Source organism: Apteryx rowi, unplaced genomic scaffold, assembly GCF_003343035.1.
Source record: "Apteryx rowi isolate R43461 unplaced genomic scaffold, aptRow1 scaffold_225, whole genome shotgun sequence".
NCBI lineage: Eukaryota > Metazoa > Chordata > Aves > Apterygiformes > Apterygidae > Apteryx > Apteryx rowi.
In genome coordinates this window covers 529,871-549,383 of record NW_020448586.1, presented here as the reverse complement: position 1 = coordinate 549,383, position 19,513 = coordinate 529,871, and the positions used below count along the sequence as shown (strand labels likewise).

Here is a 19,513-nt window from a genome sequence, read left to right as displayed (position 1 = left end):
AACTCCTGATGTTTTTGTTTCCGTGTTTCCTATGACATTTGCTCAGTGTTTGGCCTCAACAACGTTCCATAGCCTGAGCTCTGTTCCGCTGTCTTATGAAGCTGTATGAAAAAATATTTCCCTTTATTAGTTTTGGAATTGTTGCTTTCCATTTCTCTATGCCATTAACAGCGCATCATGGTGTCTTGTGTTTTTCTGAATTTTGCTGTATTTTGTGCTAAGTCTTCACTCAGCTGATCATAATATCATTCAGATCCTTTTGCAGACAGTTTTTTTTAAATAGGAAAATTGCACTTCTCTCACTAAAGCTTATTTTATTCTTCTTTCTTTGCCAATATGCAATGATTACAGTATATCTGTGATCTTATACTTGTAAAGCTTTCCTGGGTTAGATTTAGCTTTAGGAAACAGAAAATCTGTGATTTGTTTTTGAAATGGCAGATTTTGTTCCTTTCGACTTTTGCTCCATGTTTCCCATTTTGTAGCTTTGTGTCTAGTTTAACCATGCAGCAAGTATACAAGTGGACCAAATTATGAATTGCATAATATTAAGGTGACACCAGAATGTTCCTGGCTAAATGTTTTTTGTCTCATTGCAGCCTTGTCCTTCTTGTAGTACCACCCTTGCTCCCCACTGCGATGTCAGCATAGAAGAAGGAGCTATCCAAAATGGTTGTCAGGATGAGCATAAAAACAGTACCAAGGTAATTTAGACTTCCCCACTTTCCTGTTTTTCCCTCATTCCTTTACTTCAGTTAGCATTCTCATTTTTGCAATGCATTGCTGTTTCCTTTATTTAACCTCTTAAGCAGCAGAGCTGATTTAGATTTGAATTTTTGTGTTCTCAACTTTAACTGAGGCAACCCAGATTTTCAAAATGACTAGAAATTTGTCAGCCTGGTTTGAAACCAAGAGGGACCTAAATTTTGGACTCTTTAAATTATGCTGAGGCTACCCACAGAGGCAGAAACAGCATTACCACTCTCTCCATGACTTACACCCGTAGACTGTGTGTCACCTAGTCACAAGTTATGCCTGTGTCTTGCCAATGTCTTCTGTGTAGTAGCTCTAAAACACAACCATTCCTGTTCATCCACATGACTGAAACTCTCAGCATCTAAGTTTTTTCACTTCCTTTTCTCTCTGACAAACACAGTCTTACATATTCAGCATGCTGCCACAAAGATTGTTTTCCTTGCCGGTTGCCTAGATATTCTTAGGGAAACCACCTACTTCCCCTGCAGTACCAGACATTACCTATTTGTCATCTTGTTCATGGCCCTTCGTAGCCTCTCTGCTCTGCCTTTTGCCTCTTACTCTTTCCTGAAAATTAGGCTCCCACCGAAATGCAGACTGGATGCCGGTTTTCATCACCTGATTGTTGTATTTTCAAATAAATGTAATGACTTCCCTCATCAGGGAGGATTGCTTTATAAACATGCTCAGAGCTAGCCATCCCATTCCTTCAGATCTATCTTTAAAACTCTCCTTGCATGTAGTGCTGTCCGAACACTTGCCTGATGAGTTGTTACGTTAATCTGCATTTGTCTCTCTGCATTCAGCCTGTATCTGACCTTCCGTCTCTCATGCTTACGTTGTAAACTCGGGTAGAGACAGCCTTACGGTACTGTACTGAAATGGTATGTAATACAGTAGGCCGTATTTCTTTCTCCTGCAGCTATATTAGCTTCATGTGTTGTAATCATCAAGTCATTTAACCTTGCCGAGAAAAGGTCTGTACAGTGCTGAATAAAATGTCAGTAATTTCACTGGAAGAAACATGCTACTGGAGACCAAGTCAGATGTCCCTCATTTATTCTGTTTATTTGGTGCTAGTCAAAAATTGGACCAGTTACGTGCCTCTCCAGTAAATCTGAGATGCCTGTTGAAATGAAAGCTTAAATGAGAGCTACACGCACAGAGGTTGCTGTGCCATTTGATTTCCAAATCTTCTTTACAGTCTCAGATTTCTTAGGAAGAAGGGTCATAAGCTTGCTTTACACCTCCCTAGAGTTGGTTTTTTCCCATGCCACATCACTGCACTTCATGTCAGCCTTGCAGCATTCAGGTTCTCTGTCTGTCTGTCTGCCTCTCTCATCTCCCTAAACTATATTAACCACTTCCTCAGTCCTTCCCTGCGTCCTATCTTCCTTTGGAGCCTTCCTGTCTCTTTATGAGAGGAAATTGTCACGTGGTGCATTGAATCTGAGAGCTCAGAACAGCTGTACGGCCTGTTGCCATCAGAAACCACAGTAACATTGGGGCTAACGACATTTATTAAATAGGGATTTTCTCCTGACACACAAGCAGTTTCAAATTCTAATCCTCTCCTGTTAAGATTAACAGAGTGGAGGCAGCACAGGAAAACCTTGAGCTGACTGAAGGGAAGAATTTTCTTAGGGATTTGAGCCTTTGCCAAAGAGCTAAAGAGAAAAGGCCAAGAGAAGTCCATGCTGACCTTCTCTGAAAGAGCAGAAAATTTCACTGCATTCTTCAGATGAATTCAAAGATCAGGCAGGGAAAGCAAACAGCACATGAAAGTGCGTATCTTGTATTCGAGCTGTTCATACCAAAAAAAAGTTTGTTTTCTATCGTTTACTGCTTTTTAAGTAACGACATCTGCTGCAGGGGTGAGGAAAAAGAGGAAGATTCTTTCCAAAAGAAAAAGAATAAAAAGGATAACTATGACCCTCATTTTCCTAGGCCTCAAGTTGTTCTGGGAAGCGCCCAAAGCAAATATAATCTCTAGCATAAATTAGAGAAAAATAAAAGAAAAACGAAAAAGAAGAACCTTCAATACTATCAACTGGTTTGACAGTTCTCTTTGGTTTGCCTTATTACTCCTCATCTCAAAAAGGAGGAGGTTACTCTGGTGCTGCAGTATGTCATGTGCTCCTTAGAAATGTTCTCTTTGGGTTAGCCAGGTAATCTGTTATAGTTACGGGAGGACCTGTTCTTAAGTTGCTGAATCTTTTCCCTTAGAAAAGATTCTGGTGGCCTTTTATTTGCGAAGTTCTCGTGCCTCTGGCTTGCCAGGAGAACGCCCCTTCATCCTACAGAAGCGCCTCTCCAGGCCAAGAATCCTGGTGTGCTTTTGCTGAGATATGCACTGCTGAATCACCTTTCTCTTCTGGTGCTTATGTTCTTTAGTAAAATATTGGCCGCGCCCCAAGGCAACTACTAAACTTGACTGTTACACTTTGTCAGCTGCTGTCACTGTATTGTGAACACCTGCAAGCTGCCAAAACAACTGTCGCGAGTGGTGGTAGGGACGAGACTTGGAATCCTTTCTGCTCCTTGCTCCCGACACATGGCCCTGCAGGTTCACGCTTTCGTCTGGGCAGCCCCCAGGGTGGCAGTCCTGCGTTTCTCCCGTGCTGGAGGAAAGGGAAGCGTAGCTCAACTCCCTCCTCCTTCTCCTGCAGCTTCGGCAGCCTGCTCCAATACACCTTGCTATGACATATGATACAGAGCAGGGCTTCCTTCAGCTCTTGAGGTCATGACAGTTAGAGGGAACCAAGCCCAAGTACTTTCTGACTCTTCCCCACTCAAGGTAACAGTCTCCTGCTGCTCCATTAGTCTTACATCTTCAGTATTATTTATGAGACAAGTGATGAATGAAAGTTTTTAGCGCGCGCAAAATACGTGGGGTTTTTTGTTCTACTAGAAAAACAGATATCAAGAATGCTTATGTTAAAATAATGTTGTTAGGGTTGTGTTTTGTTTTTTTGCAGCATCTTCCTGTCAGAAAATAGGGAATAATGTATAAATCTTTAATTACAGCAGGCTATAGTTGCATACCTCATTTCTTTTACAGGATAAGTGCACAAGGAGCTTGAATTAATTTTGCATGGGCAGCCAGAGATCAGGTATTTCTTAACTTTAGGCTGATGTTGCAATCTGAATAACTTATTTCAGTGCATGATTTGGGTGCCAATGATATTTATGGTATCAATTTATGGTCACTAATGTAGCATCCAGTAATAGTCTTATGGAGGAGCTAGTCACTGCTATGCTGGCTGCTGTAGAGGCAGAAATGAAGAAACTTTTGTCATGAGTGGGTTTCAGCTAAATAAACATGCATTTTATAGGAGAAGGTGTGAATGATTTCAAAGCAGGTAGAGCTACGTTTGTGACACGGCTAAGTAAAAGTTCGGTGTGATGGTAGAGCTTGTTTTAACTTTCGTTCCATTAAATCTCTTCTGTCTGCTTTGCCAACCATTTAATGTTTCCTGTGTATGTTTTTCTTTCTGTCAAGCAGGCTCCGGGAGGACATAATCCAAAGACTCAAAATGGACTTTTGAGTCCTCCACAGGAAGAAAAACTGAGCAATAGTCAGACCTCGCTTTATGAAATGTTGCAAGAGAAAGGAAGATGGGTGGGAGTGAGTCTGGATCAATCAGCTCTCCTTCCTTTGAGGTTCAAAAACATCAGAGAAAAAACAGATGCTCACTTTGTGGATGTGATTAAAGAAGACAGGTAAGAAAGAACGGGTTGCATAATGTAAAAATCCTCCAAAGGGGAGAAGGTAACAACAGTGCTCGTGTATCTTTAATTTTTATTTGGGTGCTTTTTCTCTATTATTGTTGAGATGTTAAAACGTGTTGTATGTTTTCTAAGCTTGGTCTGTGTTCATTTTGGAAACTACAGTAGGAACTTGACGTCAAAACCATTCTGCTCAGAGAATATGTAAAGCCAGTTTTTTCATCGTTTTTTCCCTTGGTGAACAGTGATTCTTCATTTGACTCTTATAAAAGGAAAAACACCCCTTAAATGACTCATCATGAAATTGACCTTTTATCTTTACATTCAGAATTCCTCCTAATGCATATATGTGTGTGTGTAGGTAGTAAGTATATACATACATACATATACATATACATACATACATACATACATATATATATATGTAGTGCGTATAGGTACTTCTGCAGTTAACAATGTAACATAAAATTTGAGGCACAAAAATTCACATTTTTGTATACAAGAAGAACAACATCTGACATCATGTGATTTACTAATGCCTAGAAATTGTATTTGGCTTGGAAGCAGAATTAATAGGAGTGAATTCTCATGGACCTATTAGCTACCTACAGCATTTGTAAAATTAGCCTCTCCATTTCAAACAAAAAAAAMCCAAAAAGAACCCTTCTTTTGGGCAGAGGAAAATATGTTCTCGGTAGCATGTAATTTTTGTAAGCACACAACCATATCTCCCTTATTATGGCAGTGATTTAACAGGATCAGCTAAACAGATAGCTTGAGTTTTGTTATTTTTTATGGCTAATCCTATTTTTGATTCAATAACAGAAGTGCTTCCACTCAGATTAGGTGCATTTTATTTAAATATCCTTGAAAGTGTATGGTCATATGTACTCCAGGCTGTTTGGAACAGGGACAGCATCTTCTTCATTGAAAACACGACCAAAGTGGGGGGAAGTGAAAGAGAGGGCGTTGTGGTTTTTGTTACGTCTTACTTAGTTTGTTCTTTTTCATCATTCGTACCCATCTAACTTTTGCTAACTTTCTGTCTTTTCAAACTTCTGTTCATTTTGTTTTCATTGTATATATATACGTCTTAGCCATTATCCAACATCAGTAGATATAGTTGTTTCTAAATAGCCAGTTTCTGCTCCTCTGTTTCTTTTCAGATTACGTTTCTCCTGTGGCCACCTTCAGTAGAAATTCTAGTTTTTTTTTTTTTTTTTTTAATTTGTGATTTCTGTCATTAGCATCTGCAAAGAGGTGTTCAGCTGCTATTTTCAAATATTATTGTGAAAGTCAAAATGTTTGCAGAAACCAGAAAGAACAAAATTTGGGATTTTTTTTTTTTTTTAAATATAACCAGCATACTGCAACTTTTAAGTTACCAGAAGTATTTATGCCAATTCATGCCATAGGCCTGCTGAAGATGCTTAGCTGAAGGTCTTGTACTTTCAGGCTCTTGGAGTTTTCCTCCTCCTTTTACAAAATGGATAATTCTTTCTGATTCGGAAAAAGTAGGACTCTGATTTAACATCAGTCGAAGCCTAGGGTTTTTTTTTCCTCGATCAAATATCATCGTTACCGGATTAAGTGGGCCATTTCTTGTTGCCAGGGAAACTTCTGTGCTGAGTTCAGTTCATGTAAACAGAACTTTCCAAAAATAATCTCCTGATTAATTAGGTCTATGCAAAATGGATTAAGCCTACCATTTTACATTAATCCTTTTAAACATTTTTTAATGTTAAGTTGTATGTAATAAGTCATTTTAAAAACATTCTCGATCCCCTACTATAAAACATATATGCTGTTGGTCTTAATAAATCCGGTAACTGTGAGAATGTTCAAACAYGGAATATGAGTTTTCTCAGATTGGGAGGTGGAATCCAAACTTCTTTTACTTTATCATCTTACRTGAAGCCCCTTTTAAATAGTAATATTGGAAATCTGCTGCTTTGGTTTTATGTTGGTGCAAACTCAGCCGTGGGGAGCTGGGAGTTTCGCCCAGCTCTGGGTAGTGATTTTTACTGTGTTGCACAATGCTGGTGTTCTCATCTGTCATGCAAACTAGGCGCTGCGTTAACAAGAAGTGTCTAACGAAGATACGGTGATTAGATGTAGAAACTTGTCACACAGACTTCCGATACAGCTGGGCACGAGCTGAACATACCCAAGGAGCAATGCAGAAGGCTCTGCTCCGAGTTATGGCGCTGCGTAAGGCTGCCTGCTTGCAAACGCTGGGCACTGATGCAGCTTCTCATTTCCCACCCTCTTTCTGCAGCTTAGGTGTGCAGCTGAGATCTCCACGGGTGGCCTTCGGGCTCTTTGCCTGCTGAGATTGCCTAGGAGCAGATACCTAGCATAGTTCCAGCTTTCTTTAAAAAAAAAAAAAAAAAAAAAGAATGAAAGTGTTGGGCATTTTTGTATTATTACATTCTATTTCATTACACAGGAATCCTTTTCATAGAAGTTACAGGTTTGCTTTTTCTTAGAACTTGAGTATGTATATTTGGCAAACACTGTACAGTTTGAGCTTTGAAGCTGGCTTTACTACAGCCCCTATAAAAATATCATGCTTCGTTCATTGTAATCTGCATGTGGTTGTGTCTTTTAAAAGAAAACTAGTAGTATGAGAGGTGGTAAGAGTACAAAATATTTAAACTTAATCTCATTGGAGATGCCCTCACAGAATTCTCTCTTTTTAGGTTTTTGTTTCCAAGAAGGATTATTTATCCCTAAGATTATAAACCTTTTGAAGTCTAAGAAACAAGTGCTCAGGTGCTAATCATGGCTGTACTTACAAAAGGTCTCTTTAGAAGTACGGATTGGAGTCTCGGGGAAATATGAACCTTTTCCCTAGAAGTTACTTGCCTTATAACCCTTTATCCTTTTTTTTTTTTCCCCTTCCCCCTTGGGTCAGTTTCCTGTTTAACTATTTTTTTAATTTGTTTGCTTCTTTCATCTCCCGCTTTCCAGTCTTACTTGATTCTTGGAAAACAGAGATATCATTTGTGCTACAGAGACACAGGCCTCGTGGGAAACAGATTATGTGCTTGACTGTGTTTAGTCAACTGAACTGGGACCTTCATCTCTGAGACAGATGACTATTGAGATGGAGCGGAGTTGGCACTGTGTGGCTGGTTGGCATCAGAAATGCTGCCTTCTCCCTAATTTGGTAGTTTTTATTTCTTCTGTTTATTGTCTCGCTGGCAATCTGGGTGGTTCTTCCTACACCCTTAGACCATCGCAACTCCAGCACAATATCAGCATACTCTGATGAGCTTCCATGGAGGAAGAAAGTCAGTTCAACCACGCTAAAAAAAGCTTACAAAATTCATACTGTAAGATGTTATTAGAAATTTTCTTACAATCTTCTGTGCCAGTTGTCACTCCTATATATCATTGTTGGATGAGGGAGAGAGGACACTGAAGAATGAAGGAAAGAAAAGGGGACTCAAGCTGATGTCTTGTCATGCCTTTGGAGCATCCTATAATGTTTTTTTATATATTGGCCATGGCCAAAATGTTTGAAGGATATAAAATAAATACGCCATACTCATGGTTGAAGTTCTCTGATTGTCTTCTAGAGCTTCAATCTAGGAATGTTATGTGTGGTTGGTCTTGCATCTCAAGGGAAAATACCTTCCTTCTGCTATATTGTGCCAGGGAGTTTGGACTTCTAACAAGCCTCTTTGCCAGGAGTTAAAAAATAAAATAAAATAAAAGAGTAATATGAAAAAACAAGACAGGCACAGGTTAGTTCTGTAGGATCTTTCAGCTTCTTCATCTGCTTGGATTTGATCTCGTGTGCATTTCTGTGTCTTTTGCTTAGCGTTGATAACAGCAGAGTAATTGAATCAAATTGTTGCTCAGGTACTACAAGTTTCAAGGTGGGAACAGCACTTGGAAAAAAGCTAGCACATTTCAGATTCTACATCAGTTTTAAAAATAGCAAAAGTTAGTCGACTGTAGATAACAAGTGGACTCAGTTGCTTGAAAATGAAAGGAGGTCTGTAACGTCAGATGTTCTCAAGTCTCAGATTAGGACTACGTAGGAGAGAGGGTGACAGACTATCTGAGAAATAAATTACATAAGCAAGCACGACCTTACTCTGGGGCCATTGTGCCCAAAGCATTTAGTGCTGTGTAAGTTCAGTTCTTTCAGCTCTTTGACGCCTACCAGGGAAAGAAAATGTTTGCAGAACAGCAGCACCATAGATGTCAGAGCCAACATGAGAAAAGTGTTCTTTCATAAATCTCTTACAACTAATGTAAACTCAAAAAATGTTCTATTTTTGTTCAGGCTGGGTGGGGAATAGAAACAATGTTTTAATAATTGAGGCATCTTTTATGTTTTTCGTGCACCTGGCACTGGAAGATAAGGTGAAGGAGCGTGTAAACACCCTCCAGTAGATGCTGCCTCCTGGTTCATTAGTTCTAATAAGCTAGTTTCATTACTTGCCAGTGCCTTTGGTGATGATTCTGGTGATTTCAGATGTTCTGTAGCAGAAGTGAATTTAAGCTATCCATTTCCTCAGGAACCCTTTTTTATTTCTGCAGCCTGGATCATTAAATGAATGGTCCCAGCTGAGTTACTGAGTTATTTTAGTGTCTTTGAAATAACAAGAAAGTGTTGTTTTCTAAGATGGAAAATGATTTTTCTAACAAGTTGTCACTTTTATCATCCTGGGCTTTGTTTTGAACGATGGAGCTCTGTCTAAGACATAAATATCCCACAGCCACGCATCCCATAAGTTCGTGCCTCTGGAGCAGCAGTTAACCTTTACTATTCACTGGCTTATACTACAATTATCTATAGTCATCTGTGATTATAGTTGTTAAATTCCTGAAGGGATTTTCCTGAAAATAGTGTTTTCCTGAAAATATAAAAGTTTGCTCCGTCATGTTTTTGTAAAATATTTCCTCTGCCTGAGCAAGTGATGTGGACAGAGGGTATCAGTACCACAGTAAGTAAGAGCAAAGAAATGCTGCGGGAGCTTCGAAACCAAGGTAGCCAAGCCTCGGTGTCACTGGAGGCGGAAACCACAGAACGGTGGAGTCTGAACAAATTACAGCTGAATAAACTGCTGCTCGTATGTCTTTTCTCTCTAGCCTCATGAAAGACTACTTCTTTAAACCGCCTATTAACAAGCTGAGCCTGAACTTCTTAGATCAGGATTTGGAGATGGCCTACAGGACGAGCTATCAGGAAGAGGTATGTTTCTCCTGGAGTTGGTTTCCTTCTGTAATCTGTCTAAGCAACTATCTGTACTTGTACTCATGCTGTTTTTAACACATTTCATTGCAGTTGATGACAAGGGTCAAGAAATGACAAATGTGATTTATTGCTTGATACTGTTGCCTCTGAAAAGTCTCCTCCTTTCAGTTGACCTATCATGCACCAATGCCCTGAGTCTAGTCCAGTTTTTGGGCTGGGAATGCATTTTTGCAATCCACCAAGATACACAAGAACAAATTTTACTTACTTCACCTACATTATCTCCATTTTCAGGTTTATGTTTTAATGCTCTAGGCAGGCCAGAGAACCAGGCTAAGACTAAAGTAAAGGATCAAATGCCACTTGCCTCCTCATCAAATATCCTGACTTTGACGCTGGTAACTTTGAACGTCATAAATTTCATACGTGTGTGGCATTCAGAACAGATGTTTCACAACACTGTGTGCAGTAAGGAACTTGGCACCTTTAGGATTCTGCATTATTTGAGCATAAAAAATCCTGAATTTCCTTGAGGAGAGGAGACTTCTGTGAACCTTTATGAACTTTCCATGTCAGCTGATATTTCTGCCTGTTTGACATGAACTAGCAAGATGCAAGTTTGTATATAGCAACGTTAGGTGTCAGCATGAACTGGGGCTGCATTTCCACAAGGAGCTGCAAAGTAGCTACCAAAAGAGGGCAATTGCTCTCCCCTCCCTGCTCCTTCCAATGGCTCTGGTGCTTATCAGACCCTTCCTTGCTGTGAGCCAGTTCATTTTACTAACTTACATAAAATATTAATCTGTTTTTTTTTTTCATTTGGGGCTATTTTTTTCTTCTGTTTGGGTTTTTTTTTTGTTTTTTTTCCTTCCCTTCTCTCTTAGTGTTGAACCAGCAGCTCACAGAGAGCCTGACAAGTGCCAGAGCCAGCACAAGATAAGTGGCTGGGAACAGGGAGGGGAGAGAGACCTTCCCTTTCAGTAGTGGTGAACTATCAGTTCAGATCGTCCATCGTGCAGAATCACACCCTGATAAACGTAGGTGTTGATTCCCTCTTCCTCCCCATGTGCCCTGCATCTGAGGATATCTGCCGTGGTTCCAGGCAGCATTATCGTGGTGTCCTTAGCAATGGTCCCTTTTTTGCTTGTTTTCCAGTTTTTACAAATGAGACCTAACTTTTTTCTTTTTTTTTTTTAACAAAGGTAGGGATAGCTGTGCTGCAGTTTAGTTCATGCAGTGTGTTCGGGAACCCCGTGTTCATCGTGCAGCACTTTGTATCAGTGGTATCTCTCTGAATAAACCTCGTGTAGCAACAGCAGGAGAAACTTCCTGGGAGATACGTTCACATTTATTAAATTACATCCGCAGCAGTATATTACATCTGCTCATGTCCTAAATTGAGTGCAATAAGAGAACAAAACAAGCGTTGTTTTAGTACTTTTCGACTGCTTTATAAATCATTGTTTAGAGTGTGCTGGAAATTAATACCATAATATATGTGTGGGTCTGTGTATATATGTGTGTACGCACACACACGATTGCCTGCACAATTTGCACACAATATACAGAAAACAGAAAATCAAGTTCTTTCCAACTGAAAGGTCAGAAAGAAAGGTAGTAGTATTCAAGCGTATGCAGACTGACCTATTAATGTGGGTACATAGGAAATTCATGGAAGAAAGGAGCAGGAATGAGGTCTGTCCATTTTGGTGGTGGTAAACTGCTAATTTGGCCTGGCTGCATTATGAAAACCTACCTGGAAATGGAAATCTTCTCTTTGTAATAGTAACTCTGCAGTATTTGGGCAAAACCTGTTAAAGCCTCAATATTAGCATGTACTGATCCAGAACCAAAAAAAGTGAAATGGTCTTCAACAGTGCCGGAGACACGCTTGTTTAATTGCCTTGCAGTAAATTGTTGCTAAAAGTGTCTTCCAGCACCAGCGAATTCGCTGTAATTACATTGTGTCAGCTGCATACTTGGTTTGTGATCACTGTCTTTCAGCAGCTGCCCTTTCTGAGAGCTGGCTTAGCCTGTTCTTGTTTGGAATTTAACTACTTAACTACTACTTAATGCTCAGCGTTAAGGCAGCCTTAACACTGTCACTTTTGGATACAGTGCTGCTGTCCTTAATTCAATTTTATGTAACTGGCTGTGTGGACTAAAGGGATTCTGCTACAGCTCAGACTAAAAGGTGATTTTGCACTGAAATGGTGCTAGCTGAATGCGTTAGGTTGCAGGGAGGTGCAAATGAGAAACAAGTTCCTTTTCCAATGTTGCTGAGTGCAGATAGTGCTCTGAGGAGCAAAAGAAATTTCCAAATGAACCCATAGTACAAGACCGTCGGATTCAAACTGGGCTACCTCTTGGCAATATTGATAACATACTTTGCATTTTTCTTTGGAACTTGCTTTCTGCTCTCCAGTGTCTGAGATGACTAAATTTAAAACTGGAAGTGTTAAGACTGCAAAGGAGAAGAGCTGCAAGCTCTGTTTAGATCATCTGAAATAGGAGCTTAAGATTCTTTTAAGCCCAAACTGTCGTAGTCTCTTCCTCCGTTCCCCCCCMCCACCCCATACACACAGAAACACACAAACACAGCAAGTTGCACATTCTTGCCTCCTCCCTTGGGCAGACATAAACACTCATAAGACTGGGCTTATTGGAGTAAGCCAGGACGTGGAGCTTGTGATCTGGTTTTCAGCTGGATTGGCCCTCAAACCAGCTCCCTCCACAGCTGCACGAACGCTAGGGCCAGCACAGAATGCAAGGGGAATGGGGGAATGCGTGGTAAGGGGGTCGGGAAAAGCAGAACTTGATGTCCTGGGCCTACATCGATTGAAATTGCAGAGCGTCCTGATCGTTTCTTTTAATCTTGGCTGAAAGAGAGACGTGACCTCTGCTGCGTGCAAGTYGTTGTCCCTGCAGACTGATGTTTGGAGGGTTTTCTGAACGAGCCATTGGAACCAGAATTTTTTTATTATTATTATTAGAAAATCTATTGCTATTTTAAATAAAAATCTATGAAGAAAACTTCTTTTAGCTTTCCCTGTYAGTGGTTATGGTTTTTATGTTTCTTTGCATAGCACAGGTAATTTTTGTATGGCTTATTTCTGTATTATCACATCCTGTAAAAAATGTTAGTGGACTTTAAAAAGTAATAATAATAAAAAATCACCCCAGACCCAGAACAGTGTTGCCGGTGCTTTTTCTCAATAGCAACTCTTCTCAGGGAACTGATAGTCAGGGAACTACCTCTTTGGTTTTGGGGAGGGATTTTGTTTGTTTTTTAACACAATGTTTACATTGAATTAATGAAGTGGCAAAATGCTCTGCATTGCTTTACTAGTTTTTGTGGTCTGCTGTTTATGATATGGTTGAATTCAGCATAGGAGCATTTACTCTTGCTCATCCGTTCCCTCCATCCTGTATTCCCCATAGGTTATAAGGAATGCTCCAGTGAAGACGTTCGCCAGTGCTACCTTCAGCTCGCTCTTGGACGTGTTCCTTTCCACCACAGTCTTCCTAATACTCTCCATCACGTGTTTCTTGAAACATGGGATGGTCTCTTCCCCTCCACCACCGGCAGCAGTCGTGGTGTTCGTCATCGCCATCCTGCTGGAAGTGCTGTCCCTCGTCATCTCAATTAGGTAAATAAAGCGAAAGAAAGTCTTGAAATAGCAATGTGAATTGAAGTGGTGGTTGGCTTGAGAAACTTTTGTTTCCCAGCATCCCAGGAACTCGCTCTAACAATCTGTAATATTTGGGGAATAATGTTAGCGAAGCCAAGAAAGCTTGCGGCAGATCTGGTGCAAGGAGAGAGTCTAGCTAACTGAGGGGAAGAAATGTGACTCTGATAAAGGCTACCTATGGAGGCAAAATCTGCACATCATGTCTRCCCCAGCTCGTTGTTCCTCTTGGTGCCACACACAGCTCACTGTCTTCACCCTACACAGAGCCATCAGAATGAGGGAACTCGAGCAGAAAACTTCTCTCTGTCCTTCAGAAGAAATCAAAAGGAAAAATTCCCCCCATTTAAAGTGTTAGGGAAAAGTACATCATTCTGGTGTTAAAATTGAATTTTTTATCAGAAATGCAAAGAGCAGTCCTTTTCTGGGGAGGAAAAAAAAAAAAAAGTAAAAATTGAATTGCATCTGTCCAGAATTAGTTTTCTTAATGATTTCTATTTCAACTTTCATGGGCTTAATGTTCGACATAGTTTTTCTGTTTGACACATAATTGAAGTTAAACGTTTCCCCTGAGCCCTCAGCTCTGTGACAGTCATCTGCTGCTTGAGATGGGTCACTAGTTTGCCTCTGCAGAAGGGACTGCTTCTCGGGACGGCACTTGGCAGAGCCCCTTTGCAGTTGGCAGCGAAGGATTCTCGGTCCCTGAGTTCCTAACCGCGTGCCTGCGACGCCTGTGGCCGTACCTCTGCTGTGCCCTTGGAGGTAGGGCTTGGCTGCAAATGCAGAGATTTGATAATTAACAGCGATTTTTCATTCCGGATTTATACCCAGTCACCTGCAGTGTGCGTGTCCTGGACCTCTAAGACCCTTTCGGTCTCACCCCATCGTTTTTAGTCTGAAGATTGGTGACTGTGCAGTTCCTACCTAATGTGGGCTTTTCCCCCAGACCTCGCTGGAGATATTAATACACTCAAATTTAGTAGAAGACTGCAGTTGTACACGCTTTTGGTAAGACTCCTGTGGGTGTGTTGCCTGATTTATATAGATACCACACATAACTTGTTATTAAGCCAGATGATAGACTCAGTAATAAGTTGTCTGTCTCTCTATGCTTGTGAGAGCAATTTTCTTCCACCTCCCAACCCCCATTTTACTGCAGTTCCTTCTGTCACAAGAGCAGGTAATAACGGTGGTGTTTGGAAATGTATGTCCTCGCCRTAGTTCTGCAAACCTGTAAGGTATGTGTAAATTAAAATGCTTTTCTAATTACAAGTCAGAACAATTCTGCTGATGATTCAGGAGAAAGAATAGATGGCGCTTCACATTATTATTCTGAATTTTGAGGGTCAGCTAAAAAATACTAAATTACTACTTCAGTCACTGAAGTAAGCTTTTAACTCAAATGTGCATTCAAAAGTATGCAAGTGTATTTGCACAAATACAAAGCTGGAGTTTTGGAGTAGAGAGAACATTTTTGAAGAGCGGAAATGCTTTTAAAGGTAGTATTTCTTAGCAGATGTATTTGATTATTACAAATTGAATAGTATGGTGCTTCTGGATTTTTTAGAAAAACGGGAAACTCGGAAAGTTAAGTGTTAAGACCTTTACTGGGAGATGCTTAAACTTCCAATATATCCTAGATATCCTAAGCTGGATTAACTGTTGCTCTGTGCGCTCTCTTGCACCAGCTCAGCGAGGCATTATCGCCTTTACAGAGCCATGTCGGTGCTCTGTCTCAGCAAAACAAGGTGAAACTTTTTTGTCAGCTTRATGTGTTGAGACAGTTCTTCTGCTTTCCTACTCCGCCACCTGATACAACCGCACCGAGCAGTTGGGTTGGGACAGGCAGTCATGCAGCTGCATCCTTGAGTTTGTTCCGCTCTGAGCAGCTCAACCGGCACTTTGTAGCAAAGCTGATTTCTGCTGTGCAGCTATGTTTAGAGAAAATTAATGTTCTTTCACCTTGCAGGCACCTTATCAAAATACCCAGTTTTAGTATTTTTCAATTTATTTTTCTTTCTTTTTTTTTCAATGATGCGTGCTACTATCTTTGCATTTACCTTTTCTTTTTCCACATGGTTATCAAAAATTAATGCTATAATCTGAGAAATGTTTATAAGTAGGTAGGTAAGCTTTTACTTCAGTGCTGTTCTGTAATTGCTGGTTCAGGGGTTTCTTAAGGAGAAGGAGAGAAAATGCTGTTTTCAATATGTTATTTATGTAATCAGGAGTTTGCAAAGCAGTTTTGTCTTTCTGGATTGTGTGTGGCTGCAGAGAGGTTTAGATTCATTGCACCACTATGTCGCTGAGAGCCATGCTCTCTGATAGTGAGCCTGGAGCATTGCCAAGGTGAATTTAAGTGGCTCGATAATGTTTTCTTAACAGTATTTGGTTTTGCCACTAATATTTCTAATATTTGTATGAGACTACAGCTTAAAGCCTGAATTTTACTTTCTAAACCAGCCTGGATGCCTCATTTAAAGTCAGTAGGATTTACAAACTAAGGTTACTCCTAAGTCTCAAATATTTTTGAAAATTTTAATCATTCTTTCATGCTTTATTCTGATTTGAAAAAACAAGTTGAGAAGCCTCTTATTTTGGAGAACACCTGTAGACAACCATCAAAACTTAGGTAGTCCCATCTAGCGTAATAATAGATTTTCAATAAACAATGTGTTGACAGCAAGAAAGACTGGCTTTATCCTAAAGGACACTCGAAGGAAGTTTAGGCAGGTAGGAAACGTTGCAATTCCTGCACAGCTACTACCACCGCGGGTGACCTATGGTTACCAGCACGGCCTGCGTTCATCAGAGTCTGGGATGAMTGGGAATCTCAAGACCCCACAAATTCTCATGGTTAGTCTGGGAAAAAGCATTGCTGGATGGCATAAATGATCACTGCCCTTCTCTGCCCTCCATCAGACTTGCAGCTGAGGAGCGTGGACATAGGAATCGAGTTCCTCCTGGGGCCCCGGTCATGCTCTTAGCCTGAGGCAAGCGTGAGATGTGGCCTTCCTTTCTTTTGGTGGGGGAGAAGCGTCTCCAAGTCACTCGGTATTTACTACAAAGTTACAAGAAGTTGATTCTCAGAACCTTACTAGTGCAGACTCACATTCGTGATCTTTCCTCTGGTAAATGCGATGTAATTTGTATTTGGTTTACCTCTGACCATTGCATCTAACACTGACCTAAATCTCTAAAGTGCAAAAAAGGATCATCTCAGATCTGAGTAGATCTTACCCAGGATACTTTCCTAAAAAGAGCCTCGTACCACTCACAGTAAAAGAACACTCTTTGTAGATGAAAGTCTCAGCAGCTCTTTAGTAGACTCCCAGTTTTAAATGTGATGGGTTTATTTTGCGGGACTTCGGTTAGTGGGAACTGGTATTTGTGTTGGGTTTTGGTTTGGGGACTTTTTTTCTTTTTGGATTAATGCTATGTATTTATTTTATGGTAAATAAATATGCTTTCGGGCCACTCCTGTCTCTGCACCACATGGCACGCATTTATGTACACGCATAACAGCCTTCCCCTTCCCCACTCTGTGCTAATGAAGAAAGGTCTTGCCATAAGTGTGCTTAGTTGGCTACATTAAATTCAAACTGTTTAAGTCGTACACTATTTTGTATATCCCCAGGCCATGGCTTTACAGACTGTTCTGTTTTTCCACTATTTAAGTATAGCGAAGGTCAGCATTAGGAGGACAGACATACTGTTATGCCCTTGTTCCATCTCGCTTCCATGGAGCAAAGCAAAAAGCTTCTTTTGAGGACTATTTGGCATACCAGCATATACCAGCTCACTTTGACCACTAGTTATACACAGGCAGAGCGCAGAACTTCCCGTGCAGAAATGTCATCCCAAATGACAATCCCAGAATACCACAGAGATATCTGAAGGGTGGAGATTGGACTACAATGCTGGGCACAATCCCAGAATTTCAGGAAAGGGATTATTTTGGGACCAGAAAATTCTTGCCTAAGTTGCTCATTGTATTTTCATTATCATGATGCGAAACACCCTCTCTTTAAATCAGTCTAACTTCTAATTAAATCCAGTAGTCAAACGAGGAAGTACTCACTGCAGCTCTTGTGGCTGAGACCTTTAGTCCAGCTCAAATAATGGGAGAGGTGAAACTGTAACTGTCTATAAAATAAGAAATAAGTTAGAACTTTTAAGTCTAATATAGTTGAAGTCCTAATGGGGCAAAGCTTAGAAGGGAGAAGCATATTTTGTTTCCTCTCTGAAGTGTCTGATAATAACTTACTGGAGTATCTATAAATGAAGCTCCCACTATTATCACAAGTGCCACTCTTAAATTAATTATTATAAAGCTGCATGCAAAAGATGGTGCTTAATTTGTAAGCATGTGGAATATGTCCTCTCCAGACCTGTGACTAAAACGCAAAGAATGTCCATGTGCCCACTTGAAATATGACTGCTTTGACTTTCATGAGTTTAGTTGAAGTGTAAGAGCTCTTAAAGTTCAGGTATTATAAAAATGTCTTGGGAAATGTCAATGACCATATGATAAGGTGCGAGATTTCACTTGGGATCCTTAGGAATGCTTCTGCAAGGATACAGGTAAAAGATATCTGCCCAGGATTTTTAACTAGGTAGTCTGGCATCTAGTTCTTGCTCTGGAGTAAAACTTGTTAGAAGGAAGAGCGTTAAATAAAATGCATTGCTTTTGATGGCATCCTTCAGTAGAGATTGACCAAGAACAAAAATTGCTTGCTGAAGCTAGAGCTAAATGAAGCATCTCTGTTAACAACGTGACTTATATAGTGTATTGATGCAAGGGAAGACAGTGTATTCTCTTTGCTTTTATTTATTTCTAACATCTGTGGCTTTGGTATTTAATATCCCACCAAATTGTTGCTATGCCAAAAGCTTTTGATTTGAAATATGGGAATTGATTTTAAACTGCCAGTAAATACAGAAATGACGGTAACATTCTCCATTCTCCATTAATCATTTATGTCAAAGTTACTAATTTGAACTACAGCTTGTGTAAACATCTTAGATGCTTTAGCATTTAAGCCCTGTTGAGCTACCCACTGACACTGCATTATTTACTGACGCTGCCCTGTAGCCATTAAATCTGTCTGCAGCTCTCACTGCTGTCTGGATTTAATGCGGTTCTTGCTTCCTGTGATGGGAGAGTTGCTGCCGTATTCGCAGCCTTTTGCTGTTTTGTGAAGGATGGGATTTCAGTCATTTCAGCTCTGGAGTGCAGAGTCTTGCAATAAATCCTGGACTGAAAAGAAGTCAGTGCAAGAAGGTAAACATTATCACTGAGAAATGTGGAGTTGTTCTGGAATTTGTGCTAGCTTTTTCAAACACTCAGCTGCCTAAATAAAGAAGTGTCCTCATCACAGGATTAACTGATCAGGTTTGCTGATGGATTTGTTGCTATAGTTCCCGAAAGAATTTGTCCTGGCATGGAGGCTTGGCAAAAAAAAACCTTTCTGCACCATCTAGTCCCTGTGTAGGTTGGGGTGAGAGACATGAGTTGCACTGGGTATCTGTCACACTTTGCATGCCCCAGAACTGCTTTCTGTGCCAGCCTACATGAGAATGRCATGAAAGATCACACCGAGCGTGGGCAGAGAGGTGTCACTGGTTTGCATTTGCAGCAGGGATTTGAGCTATCCTGTCTGCTCATGCAGCTGGCGTGGCAGAGCTGCGGTATGTCGCTTAGCCCAGGGCATTCTGTACTGGAGCCTGACTTCTGGCTCATTTCTCACGGTTTAGCCATGGAAATGCTAATCCTAATTCATACGCTTTAGGAGAATTCAATTTTACTTTTAGCAGCATGAACTTGGGTGGCATTTTCAGAAGTACTCGATACTGGACTAACTTGGCTGAGGCAGCTACGTTAGGACAGTATATAACGCTTAAGAAAACCCTGTTCTTACTCTGTATAACTTTTGAATTTATTTTATTTTGCTTTATATACAGGTTTTCTATTTCTATGCTGTGTTAGAAATTCCTTCTTAGGATATAATATAGCTTTTTTTTTTTCTTGATTTAAATGCCAATCCATTAAGCTAGGAGCTAAGAAATCTGTTAGCACCCTCTTGTGGGCCACTGTTGTATTACAGTGTCTTCCAAGCTGTTA

The 19,513-nt window shown here is 40.4% G+C and overlaps 1 protein-coding gene across 7 annotated transcripts in view; it reads left to right on the top strand.

The window, feature by feature from the left end:
• ADCY9 (adenylate cyclase 9) overlaps window positions 1–19,513 on the top strand; it is a 97,409-nt gene that overhangs the window by 51,944 nt on the left and 25,952 nt on the right. For 4 of the 7 annotated variants that reach the window (XM_026065281.1, XM_026065278.1, XM_026065276.1 and 1 more), the window contains 4 exons: window positions 600–704; window positions 4,259–4,479; window positions 9,595–9,697; window positions 13,142–13,350. In XM_026065281.1, coding sequence (XP_025921066.1) covers window positions 600–704; window positions 4,259–4,479; window positions 9,595–9,697; window positions 13,142–13,350 — 638 coding nt within the window. The remainder of the gene's footprint in view (window positions 1–599; window positions 705–4,258; window positions 4,480–9,594; window positions 9,698–13,141; window positions 13,351–19,513) is intronic. The other 3 variants (XM_026065279.1, XM_026065277.1, XM_026065280.1) reach the window with 2 other exon arrangements.